The sequence below is a fragment of the Dermacentor albipictus genome, chromosome 1 (genome assembly GCF_038994185.2).
Source record: "Dermacentor albipictus isolate Rhodes 1998 colony chromosome 1, USDA_Dalb.pri_finalv2, whole genome shotgun sequence".
Lineage (NCBI taxonomy): Eukaryota > Metazoa > Arthropoda > Arachnida > Ixodida > Ixodidae > Dermacentor > Dermacentor albipictus.
Genome location: NC_091821.1, coordinates 139,738,380 through 139,747,424, shown reverse-complemented (window position 1 = coordinate 139,747,424; position 9,045 = coordinate 139,738,380). Strand labels below are relative to the sequence as shown.

General features: G+C 41.4%; 2 protein-coding genes across 2 annotated transcripts; both read left to right on the top strand.

Moving 5' to 3' along the window:
• The first annotated feature begins 10 nt into the window (after nt 1–10).
• On the top strand, nt 11–885 carry LOC135900040 (cancer-related nucleoside-triphosphatase homolog). The gene has a single exon (XM_065429462.1). The coding sequence runs from the start codon at nt 11–13 to the stop codon at nt 848–850; it is 840 nt and encodes a 279-aa protein (XP_065285534.1). The 3' UTR covers nt 851–885.
• Nucleotides 886–959: 74 nt separating this feature from the next.
• LOC135900039 (F-box/LRR-repeat protein 8-like) lies at nt 960–6,082 on the top strand. Its single transcript, XM_065429461.1, has 2 exons — nt 960–1,096; nt 1,260–6,082. The coding sequence occupies exon 2, from the start codon at nt 1,312–1,314 to the stop codon at nt 2,518–2,520; it is 1,209 nt and encodes a 402-aa protein (XP_065285533.1). The 5' UTR covers nt 960–1,096; nt 1,260–1,311; the 3' UTR covers nt 2,521–6,082.
• Nucleotides 6,083–9,045: the final 2,963 nt, after the last annotated feature.

The window sequence follows — 9,045 nt, the reverse complement described above, 5'->3', positions numbered from 1 at the left end:
AGCAGCAAAGATGGTGAACACTTTGTGGTTCAAATATTTTATAAACAGCTTCACTGGAGGAACAGCTATGAACTGCCTTTTACTGATGAGTTTGCAAATCGTTCAGACGTGGCATTCGATTCAGGGATCAGCGAACCCTGGTACAAACATTGAATCACGTGAAGACCGTTCGCTGGTTGCCTCTTTATATATATATCTTTATGGTGCGTCGCGGCGTCGCCTTTGCCTCGATTTTTCTTTATCTTCCACGTGTATTTCGCTTGTAAGCGCCTTCGCGTACCTGGTTCTCATGGCCTCTCCGAGGTTCGTCGTTCTTACAGGTTCGCCTGGTGTTGGCAAAACCACTATTGTAAAGAACGCAGTGAAGGCTCTTACTGATCAAGGTATCACTGTCTCGGGCTTCTACACGACAGAACTACGAGAGAATGGAAACAGAATTGGATTTGATGTCGTTACGACAGACGGCAAAAAGGCACCGCTAGCTCGGCTTCGCGAAATGTGCCCCGGTGGGAAAGGTCCGTTTGTGGGAAAGTACTGTGTCAATGTGCACGCATTCGAAAACATTGTCTTAGACTCTTTAAAAACGAAGTGTGATGTACTTGTCATTGATGAAGTTGGCAAGATGGAACTTTTCTCCAAGCCATTTGGTAACCGAGTTGCTGAACTCTTTTCGGACGAAAACAACTGTATTCTCGTCACTGTACCCGTGAGCACTGGAACGCTGTGCCTACCTCTTGTGGACCAGATCAAAAGTGATAAGTGCGCTAGAGTTTTGACCGTGAACCGCTCAAATCGGGACCATCTCGTGAATGAAGTGTTGGACACTCTTCGAAGTGCTGTTGGAAAATAAAAGTGTCCAAGTCGCTTGTTGTCGCTTTCCGATTATGAACTGCGCAGGTCCAATCTCTCAAGTTTCGCGAAGGGGAGCTTCCTCTTTTGGATGCGTGATCGAGTGTGTGTCGGGAGTCAAATTTAGACGCTGAGCTGTTCGACTTCGCCACAGGAAAGGGGAGAACTTCGTTTGCGTTGCGCGTTTTTAAGTTGCGATATGGGCGTCGTTCAAACAGCGGTCGAGGAATGCTGCTTTAGAAGCTTTGTAAGTATTACAAGACGTTTGCGCTTAAATTTTCTAGACGCTTTGGCCAAATGTGTTGCGCTACTGCGTAAGTAGAGAGGTACTGACGCTGTTGTTTTCGCGTGCGCAGAGGCGGTTTTGAAATTGGCTTGTTTTTAACAAAAGTGCCTTTTCTGTTGTCCAGATGCACGCCACGACTTGGTCAGGTGGTACATCTCGTTAAAAGAAGACTTGAGATGTGTTACTTCCAGTACATTGTCGACATGGAAGATGATCAAAAGGTTGTTTCATATGAAAGCCTCCCTGAAACTGTTCTTTTAAAAATTCTTCTGAAGCTTCCACTACCTGATCGCCTCCAAGCAGCCCTGACCTGTCGTCAGTGGTGCAACATCTTCACTTCACCAGCTGCATGGACCAAATTTCACTTTCGCTTTTATGGCCGCAAAGACACAAGGCTTCTTCAGTGCATTGTGTCCTATGGTTCTTACCTACGGCAAGTTGTCATTGAACTCAACCAGTTCCAAAATGTCAATCGTGTGAATGCAGTACAAGCACTTTTACTACTTGCCAAGTGCTCTTCTACAAGGTTATCAAGCCTCAGCATCATTTGCACTGGTGAAAATCCCCTATTTTATGCAGGAAAAGAATTTGTGTCAGCCTTGGAAACTGTTTTCAAGAAGTCTAACAGTCATTTGATTCAAGTGAATCTGAGCAAGTTTCCAATGATGATTGATTCACATACTATTGACGTTCTATCTCGACACAACCCCAGGCTAGAACGTCTGAACATTCAGAATGACAACCTTGTTTGCTTGGTACACCCAGATAGCATCCTCAGACTTGCTCAGCGTTGCCGGTGGCTTCGTGAGCTGTGTTTACACAAGTGCAGCCTTTCCCAAGATGTGGTTCTGTGCTTCCTCGAAGAAAACCGTGTTCCTCTTGAGCACCTCTCCCTGCGGTGTCGCAGTGAGGAGATCATTGCCAGCCACCCGCAGGATGAAAAGACACAACTGAGCTCGGAGCTGTGGTCTTGTGTGGTTGCTCGCCTGCCCAAGCTACGCGTGACCCTGCATTTTGACCAGACTTGTCCTCTTGTGGTCATTCCTTTGGTCATGAAGCCAGAGGTACCGTGTTCAGTGCTCAGGCTGGAGACTTTCACAATCATACATGATATGGTGTTACAGGCAGCATACAACTACTCGGAAACACTTGAAAAACTTATCTTGCAAGCACCACCTAGTGCTGAACTGGAAAGTGCCTTGCTAGAACTTTCTTGCAGGTGTTCTCGGCTAAGGGCACTGCATGTCTTTTGCCCATTGAGTGTGCACACAATAGATAACATCCTACGGGAGCACCCACACATGAAAACTAGTGGGCTTTACACATTGAGGTCAGAAAGGGGCACTGATGGACCGTGGGCAACAGATGATAAAGTGAATGCATAATGCTCTGCACCATACCTGGTCAATAACACTTCCATAAACAAGCCAAACCATAAACTTTCCTTCTCCATCTAGTGATAAATGTTGGAAGGAGTCACCAAAACATTAAGGTTTGGCAAAGGAATCACAATTGCGTTTAATATCTGAGTGGAATATTCATGAAATTACAATTCACAATTATAAATGCATCATGAGTAAAAAATATTACAGTTGCTATTGCAAATAGTCTGGGTGCACACTCAACTTTAAATATTGTATGTCAACATGTTCTAAACACTTTTGCCAAATTTTGCTCATAACATCAAAACAGCCTAAGCTAGCTAAAGAATCGACATATTGCTGTAATAATGTGCATCCGTGCTCGAATAGTAATAGGGTTTATGGGGTGATAGAAGCACACTTGACTTTTGATAAATTATTACTCTAGGTCCACAGTTATGCTAGAAGACTGAAAGGACAAGATGCATTCATTGGCAAGTCGTGCAGTGCCAGTATACCAGCCAATATTACTGGATTTAGAACATGCTGGATTAGGCTAGTTGGTAATGTTCCATGGTACTAGGCTTAAAGCATAAGCGCAAGACACAGGACAAGATTCTCTTTGGTTGTCCTCCTTGGTTGTATAGTACAAAAGTACTCATCAGCTGTAATCTTGTCCTGTGTCCTGCTTCTGCGCTGTAACTCTAATACCATAAATTTGGCGTTGAGCTCAGATAACAAATGACTAGAATGGAGTAGCCTTAACTTTGGTTTCACAAAAAAATGCATGGTTGTAATCTCTTTTTTTTTTTTTTTCACAATTGAACAGTGGAATGCTGCATACAGAAAAAATTTAACATGTTGAAAGCATATTTCAGTTAGACATCTTAATATTGCCATAGTAAAGTGTTATGAAACTGAAATTTAACATACTTTGTCTTTTTTTTAACTGCATGTAAACAGCAAATGCACCCACTTACATTATGGGTAAATCCATTGTTTTATGACTGCATATTGTTTCAAAAGCTAAGCAAACAGCCAAATAATTATGCAAAGTATACTTTCTTATTATTTTCTTATAGTCAGTCACACAGGGCACTTTCGGTTGCGAAAGAGCCCAATTAGGATCGAATTTCATAATCATAATTGGCTCCTTTCCACAGCTTGTGCAGAGGAGCCAATGAAGATAGAAAAATTTGATCCCAATCGTGCTTAATTGTGAGCAAAAGCATCCATGTGACACCAGTATCGTAGAACTCGGAACACCTATATGAAGTGAATTTCTTTGTAGCTACTTAATTGCACTGTGCTTTCATCAGATCAGAATATTTAGGCTCTCACCTTTTATAACTGTAGCCAGACAAGATGTGGCACAAGCTGCAGTTATGTGTGCAGATGCATACAGCGTACACACACAACTAAACTCGTGACTGGGTTATAATTTTCAATTATTCTCATGGCAGAAGAGGAAACTTCACTCATCAAAATGTGCAACAGACTGGTGTTCTGGAGTCAATATATGCTTAATACACACATGAAACCAGTGGTACACTAACAGGGAGGTAAAAATACCCAGCACCCACCCAACCACTGAAGATTGGTCCCCAGCACACTCACACACACTTTGTCGTAATCTTTGCTTTACTGCCCAATAGTTTCCGTTGGTAGATTGACCTTCTTCTGGGGTTACAGACAAGTGAAGTCGTCTTGTTAGTCACTAAAGGCGAAGCAGCATTGTGGGTGTGGGCTTTCTTGCTTTTACACCCTCAAAAGCAGTAAACAAAAATATCTTTTGAGGGAAAAAAGAAAATAAAATGTCCAGGAGTAACACTGTTCAAATGGGCAAGAACGGTGTAAAAATGGTCGCAATTCCTAAATTTAAGAAGAAGGAGAGTATGTGTGGACAGTGCAGATGGTCTGCATACAAACCCCACAGGAGTGCATACAGGTGCGCTTAGGCAAGATGAACATATGTCACAAGACGGATACAAAATATGTCAATGTGGAAGAGGATGTGCAAAAGATAAAAGAAAAGAATTCATGTAAAAGACAAGACAAGGTTGGGGCACCCTGCGGCCCACCCACCACTCTGTTGCACTGTGTTATCATTTGCAACAACCCGGCTCTCTATTAGTGTCGCCGCATCTCTCGATTTCCTTTCACCAAATAAATTCTGTCTAATAAATTCTATCTGAACCAGTGAATAAGCTTTCCACACTAAGTTTTCTATGACAAAAGTAGAAGTCAAACATCTGCAATTCACTTGACAAGTATCAGAGAAAGGTGCCATTAAGCAGGTCACATGCAAACATATTTCCCATGTATTTACGGCATGACACTAACAGCAGTCGGGACTCATAGAAATTTTTGTTTACCTGTTAATATCTGGGATTGTTTGCTTTTTTACCCCCTAATTTAAAGAAAAGCTTTCTTTGACTACCCTCTCTCTCCCTCTCCCCCCCACTCAAGCCTTTTGCATGGCTGCTGTTGGGTCATTTGGTACTTTACTGGATACTCCAGCTTATAGAGCATACAATTTTTGCTAACAAATATGTACCAGTGAGAACACCTCTGTCCTGCATAATCAAACAATAAATTGCAACGTAAAACCTGTATACTCTATAACGTCAGCTCCTAGGTATCACTAATGTACACAGATCTCTTATTGAAATAGCACATGGTATCCAACGGCTTTTTTTTTTTCTCAAGTTCTTCCTTCAACAAGAATCAAGCATTGCCTTAATTCGCCTTTGTGATATTGCTGCATCGAAGTATCATACTGTGCTTCCGCCGGAATTTATGTTTGCATTTCGGCATAGCTTATAAGTGGTGTAGTGCAATGCATGACATTACACACTGCACAGAATGCAAATGAAGACTAGTATGCATCAGTTGTACAGCATTTAATTGGGTGCTTCACAAAAGCTTTGCTTCACATAGATTCCTTCATGTGCGTGTTAGATCTGCATAATTTTTATTTCTATTTTATTGTGTTCTACTCATGTCATTTCTAGCACCCCATCTGGAGTAGCACAGCTAGTCCCTGCATATAGCAGAGCTGATACCTTCAGCTGTTGTTAAATTTATCTGTCTCTTGTACAGTATAAGCTCATTCATTTGGTGCTGCTGGATAGGATAACCATGTGGTTGCCACAACTAAAGTGTGTATTATCAGACGTCTGCTTTAATCAGCAACCACAATGAACCCATTGGCGATGGGACTGAATATAGCAGCCATCATACAATGCAAAATGAGCAAGCCGACCCCACACCTAAAATATGGTGTTAAAATGTTCCATATAGATGCACATGCTTTAATTGTTTGCAGTTATATCTGCATCTGTATCGAGTACACAGCTTCACACAGGCTGTTCACAGGTCTACCACAACGTGCCATGAGTAAATTTAATATCTGCATGAAGGATGCGTTGCTTAATTTTTTGGTTGCAAAATGGCTGCCTGTTATGTGCTTTATTGGCGAGCTATTAACTATGCTTACGCTTACATGTGAAAACCAATACTGGAGTGTCTATAATGTGCATCAGTGCTCCGTTACTGTATTTATTAAAGTTTTTTTCAAACTGTGGTGTATGCGTGTGTGGGTACTCGCAAGTCCCCGAGAGAGTTCTACGAGGACTGCATGTGTGGATGCCACTTGTTTGCAATTTTATCTGCATCTGTAGAAAGAACACAGCTTCACGGTCAGGCTATAGTAGATGTTGTGTCAGGTGTGCCACTTGCCCTTTGTAGAGACAATGTCCACCTACAATGTGCCTCTGAAGCAGTCTCTGTGGACTTGCTTTAACTCTCTCAAGGACCTACACCCGTCTGTCTACACACCATAGTTTGAGAAACGTTTAACACACACAAGGGGAGCACTTGTGATGCTTCGTAGCCCTTTCAATATTAGGGTTCACACATTAGTACCAGTATTGTTAATGGTTGGTCAACAATGCACACAAACTGTACTACACTACAGCCAAGCAGCCCACATTTCATAGACGAAGTATAATTTACCCATGATAAAACAGCTATACTTGCAGCCAATAACTGTTCGGTAGTGATACTTGTTAACTCTCGGTATCAATGTTCTCTTAACAGCACTGCTAACTAATGGAATGAGAGCTTTAAAATACGAGTTGTGTAAGAATTATGCATATGGTTTGCTACAACTGTTACTTCCTGTAATAGTAGTGCCAGATAATACTGTGCGTATATTCTAGCTAGAGAAATGAAACCAAATTGGCACTATGAACGTGCAAAAGTCTATGCTGCATTACAATGTCTTGCTATTACACTGGATGACCAGCCTGTCGTCCTTTGGCAGCATATATTTTGTGGTCTTGTGGTACCACATGCAGCAAAAGCATGAAGTGACATACTGTGCTGATTAGCATCCCAAAACAGGCATCGTGAAGTAAACAGTGCTATATATAGTTTCTTCAGGTGCTCTGTCCACATTTGTCCAAGTGAACTTTATACGCCTTCTACAACAAAAATCTCATGAAAAAGAAAACAGTTTCGAAGGTGCTTTGAAACATCCGTTCAGTTTGTCTAATGGACAAGTAGCACCATCTTCATGAAGCTCAACAAAAGGCTTTTGAAAAAACTCAGGAAAATAGAGACTCTGACGCTCTATGCAGCAAACAGTAAGTATGCCTTCTTTTGTATGTTTCTCTCATAAATAAATATGCGGAGCAAAATTTAGTGATTTACTAGTAATCAAAATAAGATTCCATAAGTGCAATATAATTCTTTAATTTGTGCTACAAACACAGCAGAGTAGCACACACAGCTGAAAGCTAGCGTCTACGTTTGTGGACATATTGCCTCAAAGCTGCTTTCTCTAAGGCACTCTGCTTTTTGAGAAGCAGCATCCTTGACTCTGACATAATTGAAACTTCTAATTTGTCCAGCTATTTCCAAGCAGTGGAGCTAAAAAAAAGTAAGCTCAATACTAAGACTGCCAAGGAGGTTTTTTTTTTTCAAAGAATGAAAAATGGCATCTTTCCAGCTGCATATCTCACATTATGAGTGCACTGGACAGGGCACTGAAAACACTGTATAGAGAATTGGATGGAATTGGTGTGGTTCAATACTGATTATTCAGATGGTGTCTTTCACAATCCCACTACAAGTATTGCAGCGCACAGTGCTGAAGGATCTCCTGGAGCTAGGGCACAGGGGACAAACAATTGCCTGAAATGTCATCAAAGAAGAATTCAGAGGAGAGGCACCACCTTTCCACCCCAATGAAACTGAATGCAGGTATTGACCTTGAGGAAGATCAGTGCATGAGGAAGCCATTCCGTAGTACCACAATTTGTACATACGTGAACTTGATAAACTCAATTTAATGTCACTCTGTTCTCTATGGGCAATAAGAAAGTGGCCCATAAGGGTGACTTCTCACTTTGCTTACCTCACACCGTGCAACAGCCTGAACCTTAGAGGTGCAAATGGGAAGAAGCTCCACCTAAACACTTTAGATATGATGGCCTTCTAAGCAGACAACATACAGAGTCTAAGCACCTGTACCAAAGCGGTCCCATGAAAACAGTTAGCCAAGCAATAAAAGCCCACAGCCAGTTTTGAACGACACCAGCCCACAGTTGCTAGTGACAGGTTCCAGCAGGTACAACAGCTACAATCATTGGCTGGAGCACGATAGCAGGCCATACAAGCAGCACTGGCGACGTAAAAGATGCACAGATAAGTGCCACATTTGCTGCTGAAAGTGCATGATTTTCCTGTGCTTGCCTGCTCAAAATGACTGTTTTTACTCATTTTGTGCTGCATAGCTAGAAAGGAACGCTTGTTGAGGCTTTTTTAATGACTTCAGGTGCCATGTCTACAAATGTCAAATGCGGACAACATAGAAAATGGTAAAAAATGAAAATTCTTGTTTCTACCTTTTGATGACGTTATTTGTAGTGTGGCAAGTCCAAAATGGTGTCATATATTTTTCATATGGCAAAGTTAAATCGTGCCTGAAGACCATAAGCATGATTATTACAATTTATGCATAAAGATGTTATCAATGGTTATTTGCTCCACACTCGAGAGTGGCTGTGGACAGTGATAGCTTATGCGACACAGCATCTTTAAGATTTTAAGAATGATGTAACACAACAACGGGCACATTTATTTATTTTATTTTATTTATGCTACACCCACAGTGCCAACAGGCATTACAATGGAGGGGGGGTGGGGGGGGGGGAATGTCCATTAAAAGTACATCATTCAGATACAGTATCACTAATAAACAAGGCAGCACAACAGAATTGTGCACAAGGAAAAAATAAGTAAGCTACAAAAACTACAACCATAAAAAATACTGTACATCTATGAATAACAAATGCAAAGCGACATTCCAAACCGTAAGGATTAGTCGCCAAGCAGAAAATACCGATAATCAAATTGGTTAGTTAGCCAAGAAAAAGAAATCGTTAGAATAAATCACTACCATAAAATGGTACAACCGATTTCACTCGCAAATTGTTTTCAGGAAAAAGGACATCCAGAATAATTCTGTTTTACGAGAGTATC